This window comes from Dermacentor variabilis, chromosome 5 (assembly GCF_050947875.1).
Source record: "Dermacentor variabilis isolate Ectoservices chromosome 5, ASM5094787v1, whole genome shotgun sequence".
Taxonomy (NCBI): Eukaryota; Metazoa; Arthropoda; class Arachnida; order Ixodida; family Ixodidae; genus Dermacentor; species Dermacentor variabilis.
The window spans coordinates 191,459,011-191,484,377 of NC_134572.1; the positions used below are offsets into that span (position 1 = coordinate 191,459,011).

General features: G+C 46.6%; 1 protein-coding gene across 2 annotated transcripts in view; it reads right to left on the reverse strand.

Annotated features, from left to right (window-relative positions):
* Positions 1 to 11,325: 11,325 nt before the first annotated feature.
* Positions 11,326 to 25,367, reverse strand: part of LOC142583412 (alpha-mannosidase 2C1-like) — a 255,564-nt gene continuing 241,522 nt past the window's right edge. For both annotated transcript variants that reach the window (XM_075693863.1, XM_075693862.1), the window contains exon 17: positions 11,326 to 17,298. In XM_075693863.1, the coding sequence (XP_075549978.1) occupies positions 17,035 to 17,298 (264 nt within the window). In that variant the 3' untranslated portion in view covers positions 11,326 to 17,034. The remainder of the gene's footprint in view (positions 17,299 to 25,367) is intronic.

Below are 25,367 nucleotides of genomic sequence, written 5' to 3' on the forward strand. Positions count from 1 at the left end.
GAACAGGTTATTAACAGTGGGCAAAGACAAGCTACTAAACACCCAACACTGTTGCCATGTAACGACCTCTGAAACAATCCCTCTTAATGAGGAAATCATCTTTGTGTATCCATAAAGAGGGCAGATGGGCAAAGCCCCTTCAGTAATGCTGCCAGCTTCAAAAGCCCACTTTGCACATCTTGAATGCTTCCTTCTTAGGACTTTGTTGGGTGGAAGCATTCTACTGTCCAAAAGCTGTCATTGAGAGCACTGTTGGCTTGGTGACAATACAGTTCAGAAGCGATTGCAACAAACCTCCCCTCCTAGTTGGCCTGGATGCTCATGGTGCTTATGAAGCAGCACCATGAGGCAAGCAAGGTGAACTGATGCCTCCAAGCCCTTGTTCGTTTATCACACTGTTCTGTTAGTAACAACCACGAGACTTGAAACCAACAAGCTCAAGTTCTCCACTCGCATGGCTACTGCGGAGGATTCATAAAAAGCACAAAAACAGAAAACTCAAGGGAAAGGATAAAGCTCCATTTAACACTTAGTATTGCTGCAGCCCACCCCCTCCTTTTATTTTGTCTGGTTGTGCTACATCTTTTTACTATAGATAGGCATGAACTTAGGTTATGTTCCCAATCAGTTTCCAATATTTATATACACTATGTGCTGGTTCAAAGAGGCTCGAAACACTGCAATGGAAGCTTCAAGTAGAAAAGGTGCCTGGAAGAAAAAAAAAGCTGTGCTGCAACCATTTTGGCAACATCTTGTCCCTTAATAAAGATTGTCCTTTCATATCAACTTGAGCCCTCCAGCTTAGAGTAAAGTACCAGTGCACTTATGAACAATGAATCAATTCTCAAAGAGCATGTGCAGTCCAGCCAAAAGCAGGGGCAAGAATCCGCATTGTGCTCCTGCATTGAAGGTGATTAACACGTACCATAATGGCAAATGTGCTTTAGTAAGCTTCCCTGCAATATGAATTTGTAATGTACCAAGAATTGTCAATGAAGCTTACCGCGAGCATAGATGCACTTGCAAATTATATCACAATCGAAAATAATGAGCACAGTGTACACCTATGTGCCCCTTCCACTCTTGGTATGCTTTACTGCACGATGCTTATTTACACCCCTGTATTGCGGTGTAGCAAGCTACAAAAGAAACTTTGCACAGTTAGGCTCTTTAAGATTATCTTTCTCGCAATACACTAATATTTCGCGGTGAAGCCTAAGCAATGTACTGCGGTGAAGCATACTAAAAGTAAAACGGGGCCACTGTCACTGGACATAATAAGATTTCATTAATTATACACTCGCGCACCCGCCGCCTTTCAGGTCGCCTAAGTGGACATAGTATGCTGGCTGATAGCGGCCCCCTCCCACTTTTAGTATGCTTCACCGCGTAACTAAAATGTACTGCGGCGAAGAAGCCGCACATTTGTATTGAGTGAATAAACAAATGGTTTTTACAACAGTACAGTATTAAACGCGCACCATGCATCCGTCTACGGCACGGAAGAGCGTCGCAACATAAGGTAGCTGATTCACACAGGCCGTGTAGCCCACTTATCAGTCGTAAAGGGTATTATGGGTAATTCAAAATTTCAGACACTCGTGTTTACGTTTACGTTCGCACTCCTTGCCTAATAAGACTCCCAGAACTTCCACAATACAAAATAATTTACAACACACAAATGCAAAGAACACAGCCATATGTCTCGTTTTAAACTCGGCCGTCATGCAAATGACATATAGCGCGGAAAAACGCGAACATGCTGTGTTAGCGTCGTAAACTTCATACTAGGCAAGGAGCTAGCACAACAAAATCCCGCGACTGCCACTAATGAAACCATGACGGGAGCACATGTCTGTGAACGCGCAAACGGAGCAGCCCCTAAGCCCCCGCTGCATGGCTGCACTACTCGATCGTTTCAAGCACAGCACACCAAACACACATTCAGCGCTGAACAGTGGGCGGTCGACGCAGTTGCATTAACATGACTTGCAGCGAGCAGCACATCCCTCGATGTCCGGTTAAGCAAAGTCGTACACGGCGACGCCACATCGCGGTTCGCAGAACTTCGCTGCCGAGGCGCTAGGTCAGTTCGATATTTCAATTGTCACCACCGCCGGGTTCTCAAGAAAGCACGGGTCACACAACGCAGATTCTGTACTGCCAGAGCTCACCGAGGCCAAAGTCGCACTGCCGCACCGCCACTACTCACGGCTTTCCGCCAAGTAACACAGAACCTACAACCAAGACACAAGCAACGCAAGCATAATCACATGTGCAATGTTGAAAAACGCGCGATCCAGAGAACGATCACGCCACGGCGTCGTTCGGCGCCAGCATCGCGCCTTCTCAAAAATCCCTAAACGATGCTGTCCCTAGGCACCTAGGATCAGGTCACGTGAGGTATTTTTGTACGACAAATAGACACACGCTTCCGCATGGCGAAGCGGTGTGATACGAGCCGTGGTGAACCGTTTGAAGCTTTTGTGTGTGTGTGCACCTGATTGCTTTTTCGCGGCGGTGAACAGCGCGCCGCGCTCTCATGCGTGCATGTTATCTGCATAGTGTTCCACGCAATTTGTAGACGCTCATTCACACATTGCGGTACATTTTGGTTTCTTCTTTCTCTGGTGGCGTTCCTTTTCACATATCTCGCGTATGTATATCATCTCCTTTCTCTGCAGTTAGCGAAGGCTTTGCAGCTAGCCAGTGTTAGCTCCGTCTCTCCGTCGTATGCTTAGGTGGCAGCTCGAAACTGATATGTGTTCCAAATGCAGGCCGTTGATCTAAGGATACACTGATTGCACTCGGTACATTAGACACACGTACATTGGCTTATTTTTTGCTCTCATGATTGCGACCAATGTTGTTTTTCGTGTGAAACGTTTCGCTGGTCACAGGCGACGTGCATTTTCATGCGCCAGCTGCTTAGGGTCAAAATGAGAAGCACCATCAGCCACAACAAACTATCTAAAATCGAAGCCCAAACAGGTCGGCGCGAAATTTTATGCGTATAAGATGTACCCGACAACCTGCTTTTTCATGTTTTAGGGTGACACAGCGCCAACTCATCAATGTCGCCGGTGGGCGACGTGATCGCTGCGAGCAGGGATCCTCCAGCTATCGCTTTCGAGTATACCATCACGATTTCGCGTCTTGTCATCCGCCGCGTCGGAGGCCATCGGTTGCGCAGCGCAAGGCGAGGTTGGCCCAGTACGCGTCCTGCGCCGAGTCGCGCGAAATCGCGCGCGAAAGTGATCGGATTCCTGAATGCAACTATATATTTTCAAGCTGACAACACATAAATGGGCCGACTACGCCGAGCGCGTGCCGGCCTCGCCGGGCGCTGCCATGCTGGTAGCATGTTTACATTTGGCCAGCTGACCGGCGTTCGATTTTGCAAACTTCGGGCAGGTTCGGGTTGTCTTGGGATCCCAGCCCACGTGACTTCCTGTCAGAACCGGAACTAGCTGGCTGCCAGCGGGCTGCCAGAACTCCGAAAATCAAAGAGGCCCACTGGCTGCGGTCGTCCGACGTAAAGCCCCTCAATACACGTTTCCGCCGACCAGGTTAAGTACCGCCAACTTGCCCTCCTCCTCCACGCTCCTCTCCCACTCACCCCCTTAGCTTCCGGCACCAAGCGGAACTTACGTAGCTACAGTTTCCTGTTCCGAGTGGAAGTGACGTTTTGTTCTTTAGCGTTGCTTACTTTCGCGTCGCTGGAGAGGCTTTAATTGCACCAGCTGCGGTTGAAACTGTGAATGCGATTCCATCCACGAACCACGCCTATTGTAACCAGCGATGTGCTTGTATTCGCTGCTTCGCGTCAACCTGCGACCGGTTGTGGCACGAGCGACAACGTACAGCGGAATGTAGTGCCCGGGCGCTTGGAGACCACTGTCGTTTTTCGTGCATTTGGAAAACAGTGACCGCGAACAACTACTTCAGCGGAATACAACAGCTTGTCCCCTTTGCATTCTTCTTATGGTGACTGCCACAGCTCTGCTAAGCACGCGTGGGCGTCTCACCATCGTCTAACAGCAGTCAAAGCGGAAATTCCCGCAGCGCAACTCCAGGAAGAGGAAACGCCGGAACCGGACATTTTTAAACCGAAAATGCCGGAACCGGAAATACCGGAACCGGATTTGGTGTGAGAGGAAAATCGGCGCACAACAAAGGTTGTCGCTTTAAGAAAGTGGCGCGTGGATGCAGGGGTTTTAGTCCGACCGTTGCGGCAGTCGCACGACAATGGACGTCAGACTCTGGAGTTTTGTAATACGCGTAGCGCCACCAGCCGTTGCGAAGAGGCAGTAACTGGGTAGTGCGAAGCCCGACTCCCTTGCTAAGTTGCCTATGCAGCTAGCGACTGCGAAACAACGATTTAACTCGATTTTGGTCCATATTGCGAGTGTTCTGCGCATTTAACACCCAGACAGAGAGCTATGAATTTCTACGCTAGTCGGACGCGCCGCCGAACTGCCATAAAGCGCTTGCTGGCTCACTCTTCAGACTGATGGCGGAAACGACGGCAACCGCGATAGCTCCGCGCGCTACGAATAAACGCCGCAATCGACGCTACTGTTGTGTTGTAAATTGCCATGAACGTGAAGGACGGAATAACAACGTTCAGTTTTACCGATTTCCATCGCGATCGTATGAAGGGGAAAGGCGAGAGCGCTGTATACGGGCCATTCAACCTGTTGTGTAATCGGATTACTTGCCTTCCTCGCAACACAGCGGCTTGCACGAGAAAGTGCGACAATTTTGTTCTGTAATTGTGTTGCGTAGCCCTGACGGAGGACCGTGGTAAACAAGCGAAAACTCAAGAATCTGCAGCCGCCACTTTGTTCGTAACAGAAAAAGCAACGTTGCGAACCATCCTGCTTATGTGCCATCGATATCTCCACCTTTTAACCACAGAACAGTTTTAACAGACGTCCGCCTCCCCTTGACTCAACAAGTGGAACGGAGAGATTTGGCAGGTCAGCTTAACCAAACATTTTGGTTCGTTTATGAATTCGAGATCCTGCTCTAGAGCATCGTTGTAATCGCGAGCTCATTTCTACTTTCGGTATTTTGTATGTTCTGCGCCGATACAACAAGCACGCTTCGCCACGTGCTGAGCCTGCTCGACTGCGTTTTTCAAATGTGAGCAATAAAGTTGCTGTAGGAGCACTGGATGAGTAATTGCGAAGTAACGCACGTGTGTAAAGAAAAAAATGTCGCGTTTATTTACATTTATTTGTACGCGCTTGTTGCTCGAAGCGTCTGCGAAAAGTTCAAATTAAGGTATTGAGCGATGCTGTAGCTCTTGCGAGAATGAAAGATGCAGCGCGTAGGCACCATAGGAAGCTTACTTTCGTTATGATCACACGCTGTTTGCTGCCTTGGAAAACGTTTTCTGTTTGCTGCCCTGGAAAAGGCTATGAAAGGATTGACTCTCTGTAAATAATTGCGAGACAAAACATTACGATAAAATACATAAAAATATAGGCGATACTTAAGTCTTGTGTTCAGGACATATTCAGTATGAACCAATTTGAAATGCTTAGATTTTTATGCTGATATGCCTATAAACAAACCTGATGCCCTCTGTACTTGCGATTTGCAGCACGCCGAAATAACACTTGAGACTTTATTTTATATTGTACACGTACTTCGCCTTGCTGAGCTTCCTTTCCGAAGCGTGGATGGGCGGAAGAAGCTTTCCAGGTCCTTGATTTTTAGGAAACCGTGCCTCAACACAAATGAAAGTCCACTGTGGCCTATGCACCTTCGCTTGCGGACAGCTCTCCTTGCACTACTCAGTTAGCGCCAAGGCTGCGATGGGGGCGCTGGTGACGGGTTTTTCCGCAGCGCCGCCTGGCCAGAGTCCGAGGTCTATATTCAGCAAGCTCATGGAGGAAGGAAACTGAGGAGAGGCCCTACCCCCTCCGCGCGCTAGGAGAAAATTGTGGAGGAAATTACGTAGTAGGTTCTCCTCTTTTTAGCAGTTTTTTTTTATTTCTTTGCTGTAGCGGTCACGCCTTTCGGGCCACAATGGCGGCTTTGTTATGGTTCTGTACGCTCACACGTGTTGCTCCGTAGGTTTCGTACCGTGGCAAAGGCGCCGTGCGGGCAGGTTTTCGTTGGTCTCCGTGTTTTGTTGCGCTGCGTTATCTGGACCGTGCTCTACCGGATGTTGCTGCACTCCAAGAACAGTTTACACCCTTTGGCGTGCCCCTTCTGCCACACAACGATAACCGCCATCTGCCTTGATGCGTTTTCTTTCTTTAACGCTGCGAGCCCGGAACTTTCCAGTAACGAACGGCACGCGCGTTATCAGAAGCGGCACTCCAAAGGGTGTAAACTGTTCTATGCTAGTAACGCGCGCGCCGTTCGTTGCTGGAAAGTTCCGGGCTCGCAGCGTTAAAGAAAGGAAACGAATCAAGGCAGATGACGATTATTGTTGTGTGGCAGAAGGGGCACGCCAAAGGGTGTAAACTGTTCTTAGAGTGTGTGACCAGGTGGGACAGGAGGAACTAAAGTTCGTGAAATGAACGCGCATTCAACGCTGTACGCAATGTACCGCGCCACGGCAATGGCTACGGACGAAGGAATATCCGTGGGAAATGTTGCCCTCTTTCGCGGAATCATGCTAACGTGCTAACGATTGCTTAGTATTGCTGCGGAGCACGCGGGTCCGAGCAGCACGGTTAGCGCGCAGCGCGGCGTGGTTTCGCGAGAAATGTAAACAAGAGAGGAGAGCTGGCCCGATAGGCGGAGCAACGCCATGAGCAACGCCAACTTCTGGCTTCACTTTAGCTTCACAAAGAGTGACGTCAGGGCCTCTGTTTCCTTGCTCCGTGAGCAAGCTGGTCGCGCACGCTGGCTGCGCGTCAGAGCATACGTCATGGCTTTTTGCGAATATGTGACCACTTTGTTTACATTCCCGTTTCTCCCGTCTCGTTGCTCTCTGGAACCGAAACTTCGACTGGTCGCTACAAAAAAGACTGCAAATAATTACCTGTTGCGCTCTGAAGTAAATGAGGTTTCGTGCCGTGATTACTGAGTCATTAACTACTTATTAAAGTAGAAAAAACCACGTGGATTTTCTTTGTGTCAGTACTCCTTTAAGACTTGATCTTGCATCATGTATCATTATCTTACTCAGGTAGTCTCACCATTTTTCTTTTCGCTCCTGTGTGCCGCGTGCGCAAGCCCGTATTCATGTTTCTTGATATGGCGCTACGCTTGCTGTCACTGGCGAACTTGCACTACACGACCTATCGTTTTAGTATTGCATGATAGCGAAGTATGACAGCGAGCGATGTTATCACCTTCAATGTGAGCATTGGCCGTATCACTCGTGCACAACGCTTGGCCCTGTATAAAAGGCGCAGCATTCTTCGTTGGTGATTCCTTGAGCGTGATATCACTGATACTGTCTTCAAGTATGGTGTTTGTTGGCGTCACAGAATCGTTTTTTGTTGCCTTGTTCCCATGTAACATCCAATCTTGCCAAGGGCCTTCAAACGAAACCTGGCAGTATTACTGAACTAAATAAATAAATAAACAAAATGGCTGTGACTTCGGAAAAAAATTCAGCAACAGTCCTGGGCGGGTTGCGTATAAATCCGGCGAAGTTAACCTATGCATGAGGAACCGAATTTTCTTTTCAGGCATATCCGGGCCGGCGTAGCGGTACAGGCGCGTCATCTTTTCGGTGAAGATTACTATGTTCTCGTTGCGTAGTTGCACCTGGCTTCTAGCACAGCTTCGGCCCTTTCCTTGCGCACGACGCTCGTCGAAGTCCGCAAGAAGCCGCTACGGAACAGGTCCCATGTTGTCAGGGTCGACTCCCGGTTCTCAAGCCGCGTCTCCTAAAGCGAAGTATACATCCCGCACTTATACATACGGAGTCCCAGAATACACGTCGGAGTCCCAGTTGTTGAAAGCCGCGATTAGTTCATAGGTCCCCAGCCAGGATTATGGGTCTTCAGACGATGATCCATAGAAGGCTGGTGGGTCCTGAGGCTGTTGCAGCAGAATGGACGCTGGGGCAGCCATTGGGGTTAATGACTTGGGCTTGATCCTTCTGGTCTTGTCGGGAACAGATCCTTATTCCGGTAGCAGTCCTTGCTTCCTACAGATAGCTCGCTGGTCCTTTGCGACCTCGGTGTTTTTCTCGGGTTTCGGGCTTGGATCGCGGCTTTGCGGGGCGTTCGGTACATGAACGCACAAGCACCTCCCCCACACGTCACGTAGTAGTGACGGCGAAGAAATCAGAAAAACTGTTAATGACGAAACTAGCGTTTTATGGGAGAACCTGTGAGGTTACACTCAAAGGTGTGTGTGTGTGCGTGCGTGCGTGCGTGCGTGTGTGTGTGTGTGTGTGTGTGCGTGCGTGCGTGCGTGCGCGCGCGCGCGCGCCCGAGTGTCTTGCAGAAAGCTCTACACAACTCGCATCATACATGCAGATTACACAAGCTTCGGTGACAACTGTGGGGATTCGGGAATTCGGCGCGCTGTTGCGCGGGCGCCATTCACCTGTTCTTCCCATCCCTACGCCCCCTTCTCAACCCGAACGGGGTGTCAGCGGTGGCCCTCCACTCGAGATGGTCACGAGGCGGCCACTCTCGTGGCGGTGGCGTACCTCTTCTCCCTGCGCCAGGTACGTCTCGTCCGCCAACACCTCTGTAACTAGGCCTTGTGCTCACGCGCGGTGCCTTTGCCCGTGCGGGGAGCGCGTACCTTGTGTTGATCCTGTTCAGACGCTAAGCCGAAGAACGGGTGTCGAGTGCTCGCGCAAGGTCATACCACGCTGAGCCGCACTTATCAGGGGCCCGAGCCGACGGAGATTGCCCGAGCTCTCGCGAGTTGGCACATTGGTTATCGCGAGAGCAAGTAGCATACCCGCCGGGACTTTTCCTAGCGGCGTGTCCAAGCTTGAGCCTGTGCCCTCGCAGCGACGTGCTATAGGCGTTCCCACTTGTATTTTTCGCCCTTGGTGCGTGACCTATTTGGTTCCCCGCTGCCCCGGGACCGAGCGTTTGTGCAATGTCGTGTGCCACCGGATACAATTATAAACAGTTTCCGTTAACTGTGTTCTTGCGTGCGTCGCTCGGTAGCCCCATGGGGCCTGAGCTCGCGCGCAGCGATGCTAGCGACTGACGACTTACGCGGCCCTGTCGCTCGCTAAGCTCGAACCCGCAGTGGTCAGTACTCCTGTGAGGCCCGAAGACACCACACAACAGAAGCATCGCTAACATTCGAGAAATTTCCGATACATGCGGGCGCGTCCCGCGCTGAGCGATAACATTTGTTAGACGGTAAAACGCGCTCAGCCGTAAAAGATAAACAAGTTCATGTGTCAGTATGAAAATGCTACGAGAAGCATCCAAGTAGGATATGAGAGGCATAAAAAGACCTGCAAATCTAAACAGTTCAGTGAGAAATACAACAGTCGAAGCCAGAAAATGTTAAATATGAGCGAAAAATACTAAAATTGTTTTATTACAGTCAAGATGTTAACTATGACAAAAATAACAGCCTTTGTTCTCTAGGAACAATGTAAACAGGCAAACTGCCATATACTAGTCAAAGGAAGAATGGTATGCACCACAGACAAACAGAAATGTATCACGAACTTTTTCATTAAATTATGGGATGTTACGTTCCAAAACCACGATCTGGTTATGAGGCACGCCAGAGTGGGAGACTCCGGAAATTTGGACCACCTGGCGTTCTTTAGCACCTAACCTAAGCAAACAAGTGTTCTCGCATTTCACCTCCAGCAAAGTGCGGCCGCTGTGGCCGGGATTCGATGCCACGTCCTTGTACTTAGCAGCCCAACAGCATAGCCAGGAAGCAACCACAACGAGTAACTTTTTCATTAAATATTCACAAAATGGGGGCTATAATTTTAGTTGCCATTATACATTGGTTCTATGACAGAATGGCATTGCTGCTGCTATGTCAGAATAAATGAGCACATCCGACAATAAGCCTCTGATAAATTGCTGAGTGACTGCATTTGTATTCTTTTAAAATAATTTTTGTCCTACAAATGAAAAACCATAAACTTACTCGTATCAATACAACAATCAAGAACAAGCTCTACAAATTGGGTACTTTACAATAAAATCGTAAAGCTTGGCATGTATGAATACATTTATCCTTCAAAGCAGATGTTCCACAAGTGTGACAAAGACATCACATACTATCTTGAGAATTAGTCCATGTTTGGGTTTCATGCATGTTGTCACCATTTATTTAATGCTACTATAGCATTTACATTTGTTGTCTATATGGTTATTAGCTGTTACAAGAGTTACCTGTTATCTGTGTTTATTTGTTTTTATAAGGGTTGTAAATTTAAGGACTGTGTTTTCTTTTCCGTTCTTCATTTTATCACCCAGTTCCTCATAGAAATGTGGAATATGCCATTGGTTATATTTGCTTACCTTTTTCATGTTCGCATTCCCCCCTGTGAATAAACCACAAGTATGGTCAATGTCCATGATGTCTGTCTTTCTGTGATCCTGTAGTCAACGCTGCTTTCTTCAGATGGGCTCTGCTCAACCAACTAGTCCAACTTCCCACTCTTAAACAATGTTACAATCACTAACCATGACATCTTCCATGAGCATTTGGTGGCACATTTCTGAGAATTTTATACAATGACAGTATTTCTTACTGCTAATAATTATTTTTTGCTGTTCTGCCTTCATCTCTTATATACATATTCATTTATTTGTTCAATTGCTAAATGCTGAGTTAGTAGCATGCAATGTTATGAACAATAAAATAAAATTGAGACAGCCAGTTATCATTTTGCATGCAAGAACATGTGCACAATACTGATGGTGCACAAAGAGACAGGATCAACAAAATAGAAAATGTGGGCTGTTCAACAAGCAAACTACTAAAGCACAACTCCACCCACAGTGCATCTTTGTGCATTTAGCATTAACAAATCTTCATTGTTTAAATCAGTAACAGTCGATGAGATTGGCTTGGCTATAACACATGGCATGGTCGGAGGCTCTGGATTAATGGTGTCCAATTGATGTTCCTTAATGTAGACTCGGTGCCCAGCACAGTAGCAATTTTAAGTTCTGCCTCCATAAGAATGCATCAACTGTGACCACGAATCAACCCCACAGCCTCTTGTTAGTAATCAAATGCCATAGCCACTGAAGCACTGTGGCAGGTTCCTGTAAACCTTCCAGAACTTCAAGTATAGAATGAATGTTCAAAATGACACTGACAAGAGGCCTGTCTGGAACAGTGTGCTTACTACACCAGTGTATACATTGGCAGATAAAAAGGACACAAAAGAAGTACATGGAAATATGCACTTTATTCATAGTATTACATGTGACTACTCAAACAGGATTACGCACAATATGCACAAGCTTTGCCTCGAGAAGCAGGTCTGCCCACTGCAGCCACTTGAAATCCCATTTATATGTAGAATGGCCTTCTTCAGGAGCCTCAAGACAAACCTTTGCAGAGACAGCACCATGCTTTACTGCGTGCATTGTGTAACACATTGCGACACCTATACCAAACTTTGCCCTGATTTTTGCCTCTGCCTGAAATCAATTGGGGAAATGGTTGTGATATAATTATTTAATTTTAAATTTCTACATCTCATCTTTTCCAGTCTTCCATCTCATTTGGCCACTAGAGAATTTCTAGCACCACAAACTATGCATAAACATTATTTCTATGCTATACTTTACTTTGACCAAACAACATCCAGCATTTTTTAAAATATTGAAAATTTGTTTTGGCACATTTTCTATCACTCACTGTTGCTCAATTGCTTCTACTACAAACCAGAGCAGATAAGGTCAATGCATTTGTTTCTGCAAGTCCTACAATTGCAACAAATGCTAAATAAATGCTATAGCATGCCATTTATAAACAGGCATGGAAACCATTCAGTTGTAACATATTTTAGCTTTGGTATGCAGTGCATGTCTGGAATGAATGATCACACAAGCAGTGGCCATAGTGATGAGCCAACAATGCGCCACGTGTTTCATACTGCAGCAGTGTACATGAGAAAAACACAACATAATCATAACACTTAGACATGCCAGGCTGTAAAATGCCCTTAAAAATTCTCAACCCCGAAAACATTGGTAATCATATACAGCACAGATAACGAAGGAAAATATTCTGTAGACTTGGCATAATTTTCACATCTACTGTTAAAAGGGCATTCTTGATGGCACATAGATGAACAAGACCCACATGTGCTTAAGTTAAAAGGACATGCGGCTGCAAGTGATCTTTAACTTGTGAAAGTAAGGTCACCTGACAGCAGTGTTTTGACAACAGATCTCTGCGACAATATCTCATTAAATTTGGACTAGTTTCTTTAGTCGTATGTGAAAGAAAAAGTGACACCAAACAACAGTTTCAATTTTCATAAGGTTGTAAAATCGATGCCAAAGCAGTAATCGGCTCAAATTACTAAAAGTCAGTGTGGTTTCCAAAACTGCAATGCTACTATCACACACTCTCATCTCAAGAGACATAGTTCTATAATTTTCTTCTAGGCACTATAGGCACTGAGTTGGTGTCAGAAAGCACAATATGCCAAACATGTTCAAAATCATTTATATTCCTTATTCAAGAATTACCCCGCATTGCCCAAAGGCGTTATAGCAGGGGGGGTTACAGGAGGGAAAAAAACAAATCTTCATTCGTACAGCACACTTGCTCTTCACACAGCTGATTCTACTCCACAATAGTTTTGACAAAAAAGAAATCCACAAACAAGTGCGTCCTGGCATGGTACTCACGGATTTTAAGTGAATGGTGATTACGCCTAGAAATATAATGTGGCTCTTTCAAGTAGCTTTTACTGCTAATTCCAGTCTTATTATTAAATATGAGGCATAAAAACTTCAGTCTCAACTTTTTCTGCCGAGAGGAAAGCAGTTCCCAATTCAATTCGAGTTTCATTTCAGTACAACTTTCTCTCCACCCATACCGCCCCAGGACGAACCTAGCAGCTTGGTTTTGAATTCTTTCCAGTTTACCAATCAAGTTTTTTTGCGCGGGGTCCCAGACGGCACAGGCGTATTCTAAAATTGGTCTCACACATGTTAAGTAAGCAGTTTTCTTTAGGTTCGGCTGTGAACATTTCAAGTTCTGCTGAATAAAATTGAGTGCCCTACCAGCTTTTACAATGACGTCATCCACATGAGCAGACCATGAGTCGGATGATAGCGTCACACCTAGATACTTATATATAGGTTCGTTCTTTATCAGGGTATTATTTATCTGGTAAAGACTTACAATTCATTTCTTCTTTCTTGTAAAACATACATGAACACACTTTTTTAAATTCAAATTCATCTTCCACGTGGAACACAAAGTATTAATGCATTCTAAGTCAAATTGTAACATGACAGCATCTTGTTCACTCTTAATTTTCCTACAAACAACACAATCGTCGGCAAACAACTTTATACATGAAGAAATACCAACAGAAATATCATTTATATAAAGTAAAAACAAAAGTGGCCCTAAGACTGAGCCCTGTGGGACTCCTGACGTCACATCAGCGTATGCCGAGCTTTTGCCATTCAAAACAACACATTGTCGGCGCTGAGACTCATAATTTTCAATCTAAGTGAGTATGCTTGAGTGAATATTTAACATTTAAGTTTGCAGTGCTAAGAACAAATGAATGGTAGGTCAGACTTGTTTTGTATCAGACTACACAAAATATCATTTTCTATACATACATACATATACATATATGTGCATGCTTTGTTAAGCCAGAGTAAACCTTTTTTCAATCGTGCATTCATCCGACTTTGCGAACATTTTTGCATGTGCTTTTGTTTTATTAATACTCTCCAAACTCGAAGCCTTGAAGGAATTACAGGGGGAAGTGGTAGAATTCCGAAATAAAGTGATAAAAGAACATTTCTGGTTATAAATTATTTCATGAATACCATATGAACATATATTTGCACTTGAGATTGTACCTCAACTTCATGCCTCCCTAAGCTTAGTGAATGCATGTACCCTGGCAATATTGTATCATAAAAGCTATATCAGAGTTTCTTTACCATGATCACATTCTTCTCATTACTCACTACATTATTTTCGAGTTTGCAGACGCAGTTGAACCCACTATAACAATGTTCAAGTGCCATGAAAAATGCATTGTTATAACTAATAATTGTTATAACCGGTTTGCATGAAAAAAATTGACCGTTACTTTCCCATATGCCCAAGAGGGTGAAGGCGAAAGCCTGCACGCACAAGAGACATCTGTTAAATTATTTTACATTCTTATTCTAATGCATTGTTTCTTATTATTTGTTTTCTCCCAATAAAGGTTGTGGGCTCGAGTGCCGCAATTAAAGCTACCTTAATTAACTGTGCCTTAATCAACTTCACACTAATTAACACAAACAGTGGTAGGTTTGACTCCCACCATTGGTCATGGGTTCGACTCTGACCAAAAGTTGTGGGTTCGAGTGCCTTAATTAACTCTCTATTAATTAACTGTGCATTTGTTGGCATGATTGACAGCATCAATGTGGCTTCAATGTGCGAGCAGTGGCACCAGTGCTCCGATTTTCTGTACCTCACAATGCGACCTTGAAACAGAGATTTAAGGCTTTCGTCTAAAAAATCAAAATAGGGGGATGGCAAAGCTGTTGTGAGAAAACTATAATGGCGGGGAGCACAGTGCCTTTCCCCACTACCTTCTTCCATCTGGTTACCGATTGTGCTCATCGTTTAATGTTTTAACTGTGCTTCCTGCGTGCTCCAATCGCGTGCAACAAGTCGCGGCTGTCAGCTTTCAAAAATGGCACTGCTGCAACAACTGCAAAGAGGGGTCAAGGGCACCAAGCGATATGCGAGCTCCACCAAGGTGTTGCTTTGGTGGCCCCCCAAAAGGGGCCTCTTAAAAAATACGAGAAGGTTGCCACAGCAGCCTCTCAGCTTGAGAAATCCAGAAGAAACGCTGGGGGGAGATCGCCACAAGCATCTCGCCACCAATGTACTTTTCTCTGGCTTGCATGAGAAAACCCAATGTCCGTCGGCCTTGCTTGCTTTATGCGAAGCTAGCCGGCATTTTTTACCAAGGCATCCAGATGCTTCACATAGTGCAGTGGAAAGCTCCTCACGAAAAATAAGCCTCGGAGGGACTGAATCATCTGCCGGGCTTCCTGTGAGGACAGTGTTGAGGCAGCCTGCTCTATCGTTTCATAGCTGCCCTCGTCGCCGTCACTATTCAACGCAAGCATGATCACCTCATTGGTTAGAAGGACTTAGTTTCCAAAACAGTGCACTTTCTTTTCACTTGCAATATTGTGTATTGCCAATAATCAGCGGGCAGACCATCTTTCATCTCAGCAGCAAGTCAAACGAGGCTGAGAAACTATGTCGCCAGAAACGACTTCGACGCAGCTAACAAAAACGAGTGCGAGGGGCTTCATCAGTTGGCAGAACTACATGAAATGAGGGGCCAGAGAACAATCTGGGGGCAGCGCAGTTGGCGCAGTCCATTTGTGTTTCAGAGGGTGGCGTGACATAGAGCTAATGGGCACAGCCCATTCAATTTCGGAGGGTTGGGAGGGCAACGGGTGAAAGGTGCACGAGGCTGGCGATGTGGAGCAGGCTGGAAAATGAGCACGCGGTGGTTGTTGGGGTGGCAGGCCATCGTGCAATAGCTCAAATTTCTTTTTTTTTTCAAGGACCTTACATTTCATTCACTTTCAGCACGGAAACCCAGTAGCCAGATTTCATCGTTACAGCTAATAATGCGGCATGGGGGCATTGCAGTAAGTGGGTAATCTTGCCATAGGAAATATACAAAAGTTGAATGTGCTTTAGCTTCTCATTCTTACAACCGATATCGGGTGATTGAACGCCAACTGTCCTCATCGTGGTGCTCGAGAAAAACAATTTCTCTCAAATAATTACAAAAAATTACAGGTATAAAAGTATTCCTTGAACAGTATTTCCCCAAAATATTTTGAACTGAAAAAAATTTTTGGCCACGTGAGTGCCATTTGAATTTCACGAAATTACAGAAAACAAGGTGCAAAAAAGTTATTTGCCAAAAATCGACCGTATTGCGCAGTCTTTCAAAATTTCAGGTTTTGTGTTGTCTGAACATGGTTCTTTCATTATAAAACAGTTTCACAAAATAAGTTCATGTTTTTTACTCCTTAGCACCGAGGTGAACATGCGCGAATTTTAGTGTATTTGCTAAATTTTTCACAAAAACAGTCAGGGGAGAAAACCTGGAATTACTTTTATAGGCCTGTCAATAAAAGGTTCTATTTCCGAAAATTTTATTTTCACCTTTCTGTTGCTCCCAGACTCGAAAATAAAAGCCTGAATTTGGCAAGAATTCTATTTTGGCCTATGTTTAGACGTTAGTAACACACTAAGGTGGTCCATGAAAGAATAAGCAGAAAAGTGCATAACATTGAGAAGAATACCAACTTTCGCCACAGAAATATTAATCAAAGTAATTTTGCACTTCCATCAATTTTTTTTTGTAATTTGAGTCCCACCATTGTGTTACTTTGGTTCGTGCTTCCACTTCATCTGATAGCATGTTGGCAGGAAATACAAACCAGGGTGGTGCACACGGTGGTTATAATTTTTTATCAACAAGGCATTGACAGAAGGTAAGCAGCAGGAAACACAATGAAAATGTATATACGCTGAGACCAGCATTCACACTCCGCCCCAGCCGAGAACTAAGGGAATGTAACCTGATCAGGCACAACTCTGAAATCCCATACTCTTGAGTCAACCAGACATTTCATATAAAATCTCAGTCTATCAGTGAGCACGCATAAAAAAGCATTATCTTGGCGAGGGCTAGTCTTCAAACTGCCGAGCTGCACAGTCACAACTAAAGGAGGACATGCAGCGCATATTCACTTCTTTATTCCCGTTCAGTTACGATGTTTCAACTTACATATACAAAGTACTTGAAAAGAAGTTGCATGCACTGACTCTGAATGGGGCTGGCCCCGAAGCACATACGACTCACTTGGTGAGGGGCTTCAGGAACACCAGCACAGAGACAACCTGAAAGGGCTTGAGGACAAGCTGGATTGTTCCCCCGCTGAGGAGCAGCTCGGTGCCTTCATCTTCAAGAGCAGTGCACAGAAGTGCCCTGGCAACAGGCAGGAATGTGGTGACTGCTGAAGTTGCTTCTCCACCGTATGCCTCGTAAAAGCGAAGGACCAGGGCATCGTGGTGATGCTCCGATCGTTTCACCGTCTCCAACACCACTGCTGGACAGGACACCTGTCAGGGTAGTCACAATGTATGTCGCAGCAGCACACTTACCGTATCTACTCGACTGTAACACGAATTCAGTTTCAATTTTTCTCAGTTTCAGTTTTTATTTCTTTCATAAGTGGTATACATGCTTACATAGGCATACAGAAGGAGGCGCCAGAGCATGTAGCTGAAAGGGAACCTCCTGTCAGAAAATATATACATTCATGCAAATATATAGCATAAAACAGCAATGTAGTAGTCACCAAGTGGAATGTTGTCACATAGTAGCGGCAGTGAAGAAAACAGCAAAACTGGGAATGACGAAACTAGCATCTTATTGGACGAACCTGTGCCCTCAAAAACAGGCTACACTCACAGAATGGCAAAGCGGCAAACACAGTTGGCGATCGGAGAATCTGATCTGCCGGTCAAGCGCGTCGGCTTTTATACTCGTGTCATCGAAGGTTCCAGAGTAGTCGGTGGTACCTGCATGTCTTCTAGAAAGTTCTACACAATTTGCCTCGCACATGCAATCAGATTACACAAGCTTCGGTGACAACAGAACCATCGATAACATTCAAGAGACATCCAATACATGCAGGTGCGTCCCGCGCTGAGCAGTCGAACCCGTTTACATCAAATTATTCTGTATCTAAAAGAACTTCTGAAACGGTATAGTTACAATGAGCATAAAGCAAAAGTTACGCTTACATCAAACAAAAATAGCCGCAACTCCCGATATATAGAACGACAAGCGGCAGAAAAGTGCCCCCAAAAGTTGACTTTTCCTTGCGGCGCTGGCGAAACCCGGCGGTGCGGCTCCATACAACCGCTCTCCCTACTGTGATCGTGCTGCATTGGGCGAGCCATCGACACCCTCTGCAAAAAATGATCCTGGTCCACCCACAGCGCTTGCTCAGACAGCCAATCAGAGGCTCTTGTGCCCTCGTCGTGGAAGATAGCACAATTGTCTCTCGCAAGTGTCTCTAGCGCAAGTGTTAGTTGTCCCGCTGCTTTTCTGATTCATTGTGTTTGCGCCTTGTGGGCCTTCTCCTGCAGCATTACCATGATGAAGTGGCAGAATTTGCTTTTCGCCGTGAAGCTTGAAATCATAAATCGGGTCGAACGCAGTGAGAAGTCGGAGGACCCCGCAGCATGCAAGATTCCGAGGAGCACTGTCAGCACGATCTTGAAGAATAAGGGGGAGATTAGGGCTAAAGCGGACAAACTCGCGACCCAGTGCCCACGGCACCTGACATGTACGCATGGCAGTGTACAATTGATTAATCTGAAATTGCTTCATACATGCCGGCTTCCGCGTGCTGGGTGATGACTAAATTCTAATGGGTGCGACGAAGCCGTTGTTGCTGAAGTTTGGAGCGAGCTGTCAGAATTTCTGAAAGCCGTTGACGAGTGGACAGTGAACGAGTTTGTGAGTGCTGATGATGGTGTCGTGACCATGGGAGAGCCCGAAAATGAAGACAACATTGTCGGTGTCGTACCGAGCACAAGAGAAAGTGGACACAATGAGGAAAGTAATGATGATCCCTTGCCTAGATCCTCCGAAATGTTTGGTGCACTCGCACTAGTCCAGTGCGTGGAAGGTTGCAGTCTCAGCTGCTCCGACTCTTTAGACAATGTGGAGAAGTGCATGCGTCGCAGGCAGCGAAATTGCCCAAGCAGAAGAAAATACAGAAATATTCCATGCGAAACTAAGCTAGTTTCATCAATAAGGTGATTTTATAAATGGTATGTGCTTTTATGATGTCCAATTTTTTAGCAGGCTTATATCCAATTACGCCCTACATCGAACTGATAGGCGTATTTTTGCACGTTCGATATAGCCAGGTTGGACTGTAAACAAGTCCATGTGTCAATGCCCCCCTCTAAAAAAGCATCGTCACAATGCTACAAACATATCAGCAGAGTGAAACACACAAGGACACTTATTAAACAAAAGTAACAAAACAACAAAGAAACAAAGTCTAAAGTAACAGTAACAAAAAACCAAGTCTAAAGTTCAGTTATGCAAAGTCCCAAAGTTCTTTAGCGCTGGCAGAACGGCTTAAGTCCCACAACGTGGATTATTTCAGGTCATGAGCGATGCCGCTGTGATAGCGAAATGCCGTCTGCCATGACCACAGTCGAATGTGCCAATGCATCATATGATCTTGTAGGGTCTGAAATAGTGGCGTAAAAGCTTCTCGCCAATCCTTGTCAGCGTATTGTGTTTCAAACTCAAACACGGACGCCGGGCTCATACTCGACGTAGCGTCGTTGGAGGTTACAGTGTCGGCTGTCGGTCCTCTGCTGGTTCTTGTTCCATAGGCAGGCGAGCTGTCGGGCTTCTTCGGCGCGCTGGAGATACATGACGATGTCAAGATTATCTTCGGCGGTGATGTGTGGAAGCATGGTGTCGACAGTCGTCGCTGGTTTCCTGCCATAAACCAGTTTGAACGGCGTGATCTATGTTGTTTCTTGCACCACCGTGTTGTAAGCAAAGGTTACGTATGGCAGGACGGCATCTCAGGTCTTGTGTTTGACATCTACATACATTGCCAGCATGTTGGCGAGTGTCTTATTCAGGCACTGCGTAAGACCATTCATCTGTGGGTGGTAGGCAGTTGTCCTCCTGTGGCTTGTCTAACTGTATTACAGAATGGCTTGGGTGAGTTCCGCTGTAAAGGCTGTTCCTCTGTCGACGACGAGGACTTCTAGGGCGCCATGTCACAGCAGAATGTTCACAAAGAATTTCACAACTTTGGCTGTGCTACCTTTTGGCAGAGCTTTCGTTTCAGCGAAGCGGGTGAGGTAGTCCGTCGCCACGACGATACACATATTTCCGGATGTTGATGTCGGAAAGGGTCTAAACAAATCAATCCCCATCTGCTAAAACGGTCAGCAAGGAGGCTCAATCGGCTGTAGTAATCCCGTTGGCCTTGTCGGTGGAGTCTTCTATCGCTGACAGTCTCAGCATGTCTTGACGTAATGGGTGACGATGGTGATCAGGCACGGCAAGTAATGTCTTTCCTGTATACTCAATAGCATCCGGGAGAATGCGAGGTGCCCAGCGGCCGGATCGTCATGCAGGGCGTGCAGTACTTCTGGATGCAGCGCTGGGGGAACAACAAGAAGGTAGTTGGTATGGACTGGTGAGAAGTTCTTTGCGAGTAGGTTCTTTTGAAGTGAGAACGAAGACATTCCTCGCTTAATGCCCTAGGGACAACATCGGTGTTCCCTTCTAAATACTCGACAAGGCTTTTTAGCTCTGGGTCTGCACATTGCTGTTCCTGCACACTGTCATCCTGGTCATCTTGCGGTGGTGTTTCAATGGGGGCGTGTGATAGGCAACCGGCAACAGGGTGTTCTTGTCCAGACTTGTAGGTTACCGTGATGTCATATGCTTCCAGTCTGAGGCTCCACCACACCAAGCGCCCTGAAGGGTCCTTTAATTTCGCTAGCGCGTGATGGTCGCTGACGACATTGAATGGCCTGCCATATAGGTAAGGGCAGAATTTTGCTGTAGCCCAAATGATGGCGAGGCATTCCTTTTCAGTTGTAGAATAATTGCCTTGCACTTTTAACAGCGACCGGCTAGCATGAGCTACCACCCGTTCAAATCCGCCTTTCCACTGGACAAGGATGGCACCGAGCCCTAGGCTACTGGCGTCAGTGTGGATTTTTGTATGGGTGTTCTTGTCGAAGCGCGCAAGTACCAGTGCTGACTACATGCGTCATTTGAGTTCTTGAAATGTGTCGGCCTGCAGCATTTTCCACTTAAACTCAGCGGCTCAGCGATGCGTGAAAAGTCCTTGACAAAGCGCCTGTAGTAGGCACACATGCCCAGAAATCTAAGCACTGCCTTCTTGTTTATGGGCTGCTGGAACTTTGCAATGGCAGCTGTCTTCTGCAGGTCAGGGCGGACTCAAGATTTGCTGATGGGGTTGTCCAGGAACAGAAGCTCATCATAAGTGAAGCTCACTTTTCCGGCTTCACAGTGAGCCCTAATGACTTGATGACCTCTACTACTATTGCAAGCCACCTAAGGTGATCGTCGAAATTTCCGGTGAAGACAACAACGCCATCGAAGTAAACAACTTGAATCCTGCTAAACCGTGTCCATGATGCGCTGGGACGTTGCAGGCACGGAGCACAATCCAAATGGCATGACCTTGAACTGAAAGAGGCCGTCTGGCATAATGAAGGTGGTCATTTCACGATTCCACTCGTCGACTTCTATTTGCCAGTAGGCAGTCTTGAGATCCATCAACGAGAAGTATTTAGCGTTGCAGAGCTGACCCAATGCGTTGTCTATCCGTGGGAGGAGGTATACGTCCTTCTTCGTGATCTTGTTCAATCGACAATAATTGATGCACGAACACAGGGTTCAGTCCTTTTTCTTTACCAAGACTACAGGAGATGCCCACAGGCTTTTCAACGGCTGGATTATGTCGTCACACAGCATTTTGTTGACTTGTTGCCTTATAGCTTCACGTTCTCACGTCGAAACTCAGTAAGGGCTTTAGCGGAGTGGTAGAGCGCACTCTTCAGTTATTATGCAATGTTTTGTAACTGGTGGTCGTCGAATCCTCGATGTCGCTGAAAAACAGTCTTTCTATTGTGGCAGAGGTTTCCCGAGCTGCTGCTGCTTACTCAACGGGAGACTTGGATTTATGTCGAAGTCTGGTTCAGGAACTATGGTCGTTGTGGCAGATGTGGCAGAATCCAAGAGAACAAACACATTGCTGGTTTCTTCAATTTCCTCGATGTATGCGATCGTCATGCCCTTGATGGCATTGAACTCCTGGCTGAAGTTGGTTAACATCACTTTTGCTTTTCCTCCATGCAGTCGAGCGATCCCTCGTGCGACGGAAATTTCATGATCAAGCAGTAGACGTTGATCACCCTCGATGACACTTTCTACGTCTGCGAGTGTTTCGGTGTCGATGAAAATAACAATGCTGGAGCGAGGTGGGATGCTCACTTGATCTCCTAGCACACTCAAGGCGTGGTGACTACGAGAGCTCTCTGGTGGTATCACTTGATCTTCCGACAGTGCTATCGACTTCGACTTCAGGTCGATGATTGCACCATGTTGGTTCAGGAAGTCCATGCCAAGAATGACGTCTCATGAACACTCTTGGAAGATAATGAATGTGGCAGGGTAGGTCCAGTTATGAACCGTAATTTTTGGCGTGCAGATTCCAGTCAGCATTATCAAGTGTCCTTCAGCTGTCCAGATTTGAGGGCCTTCCCATGCAGTCTTAACCTTCTTCAACTGGGCGGCAAGGGGTCCACTCATCACAGAGTAGTCGGCTCTTGTGTCTACTATTGCAGGAACTACGTGGCCATCGAGAAGCACGTTGAGGTCAGTGATTCTTTGTCTTGTGTTGCAGCTAGGTCTTGGCGCCGGATCACGGCTGCGACATGTTGACGTGTGGCTGGAACGTCACGTCGTCAGGTCTTCCATTGTCAGTGTATTCTTTGCTTCTAGGCTTCATCGGGATGGCGGCGTCTCGTTGATGTATCGTTGAGATAGTCTTTTTGAAGTCATCGTTGGCGGATCTTCGTCAGTTCAGTGAACAGCAACCACACCTCCATCGATTGCTACTTTTAGTTCTCAGCATATGGGCTCGCAGATCGGCCCCAGGCTGGGTCACTGTATGGTCAGCGTTGCGGCGACAAATAGAGGCCTGGTGACAGTGAACAGGACGGTTGTCGAGAACTCCACTAAGTGGTGGCGAGGTAGTCAACGATGTCACGAGGGCGCTCTCCAAGCTGTGGACGCAGCACATTGATGGCAAACCCTCGCAGTCTTAAGTCACGGTATAAGCATCGGCAATACACGTTGCCTGCTTCTCCGCACGGATAGCAGAGCGGGAGGCGGTTGGGGGCTCACCAATTGTCCGTCTTCCTCACGTAGCTGCACTGGGCGACGGGTGGGCATGCTGGCGGCAGCGCAAGTGGACGACGGAATTGCGGTGTTACAGGGCCCTGGCGCAGTCATGAAGAGGGCCTTGATGGTGGGCAACGCGGCATATGTGATTGCTTCCAGCTGGAGCAGTGGTGGTGGTGGTTGCACTTCAGTAATCCCAAGTGATCGCTCAACCTCTTTCTTGACAATGGCAGCGGTTGAGGCCATTTGATGCTGCGACCTTGGAAAGGGCTTCTGCAGTACCCTCGCGAACGACCACTCTGATGGTTTCTCGCATGTCATCACTGCCGAGTGCTTGAACATCGGTGTAGTTTCAGCAGTTATACTGCCTTTTCCGCATATCGGGTGTTTTCTCAATGGGTGTGGCTTCGGAAACAAATTCAGCAACAGTCCTGGGCGGGTTGCGTACCAATCCGGTGAAGAGCTCTTGCTTTACCCCCCGCATGAGAAACCGAATGTTCTTCTCCTCCTCAGGCATATCCAGGTCAGCGTGGCAGAACTGGTGCATCATCTCCTCGGTGAAGATCACTATGTTCTCATTGGGTAGTTGTACTCGGGCTTCTAGGAAAGCTTCACCCACCATGGTTGCTCAGTGGCTATGGTGTTGGGCTGCTGAGCACAAGATCGCAGGATCGAATCCCGGCCACGGCGGCTGCATTTCAATGGAGGCGAAATGCAAAAACACCCATGTGCTTAGATTTAGGTGCACGTTAAAGAACCCCACGTGGTGAAAATTTCTGGAGTCCTCCACTATGGCATGCCTCATAATCAGAAAGTGGTTTTGGCATGTAAAACCCCATAATATTTAGGAAAGCTATGGCCCTTTCCTTGTGAATGACGCTCGTAAAGGTCCGCAGGAAACCGCTACAGAACAGATCCAATGTATTCACGGTCGACTTCCGGTTCTCATACCACGTTCTGGTGGCGTCTTCTCAGGTCAAGTATACATGCCGCAGCTTGTCGTCGGAGTCCCAGTTGTCGAAGGTCGTGATTCGTGCATAAGTCTTCAGCGAGGTTTCTAGGTCTTCAGACAATGATCCATGGAAGGTTGGTGCGTCCCAAGGTGGTTGCAGCAGAATGAGGGACGCTGGGGCAGCCATTGCTGTTGCCGAGTTTGGCTTGATCCCTCTGGTCTTCTCTGGAAGAGGTCCATATTCCAGTAGCAGTCCTTGCTGCCAACGGCTAGCTCACTGGGCCTTGGCCATGTTGGTGTTGTCCTCAGGTTTCAGGCTTGGATCGCGGTTTTGCGGGGGCGTTCGGTACATGAACGTACTAGCGCCTCCACCAGATGTCACGTATTAGTGGCAGTGAAGAAAGCAGCAAAACTGGGAATGACGAAACTAGCATTTTATTGGGCAAACCTGTGCCCTCAAAAACAGGCTACACTCAAAGAACAGCGACAGCAGCAAACACAATAATTATGAGGTTTTACGTGCCAAAACACTTTCTGAATATGAGGCACACCATAGTGGAGGACTCTGGAAATTTCAATCATGAGCACCTAAATCTAAGTACACAGGTGTTTTCACATTTCGCCCCAATCGAAATGCGACCGCCGTGGCCGAGATTCAATCCCGCGACCTCGAGCTCGGTAGCCTAACACCATAGCCACTGAGCAAAGCAACAAACACAGTCAGCGATCATCGAAAATCTGATCTCCCTGTCAAGCGCTTCAACTTTTATACACAAGTCATCGAAGGTTCCAGAGTAATCGGTAGTGCCTGCGTGTCTTCCAGAAAGTTCTACACAATTTGCGTCGCACATGCAATCAGATTACACAAGCTTCGGTGACAACAGAACACTGATAAAATTCAAGAAAGTTTCGATACATGCGGGCGAGTACCACGCATAGCAATAACATTTGTTAGAGGGTGAAATGCGCGCTCACACAAAAAATATAAACAAGTCTACGTGTCAATATATGCGAGTAAATGTACAAATTGCAAATAATACAAAGTCAATAACTAGCAGTACAATTAAAACAGCAATTAAGGCTTTCAAAACAGAGCAAACCTAAAATGTCTATAAAATCTAAGATTGAAAAACAGACGAAAAGTCACAGTTTCGCCCGAAAGGTGAAGCATGGATTGCGATAGCAAATTAGTAGATAGCTATACAAAGTAAGGACAGTAGTTTTATCGGCCACATAAACTTGTAA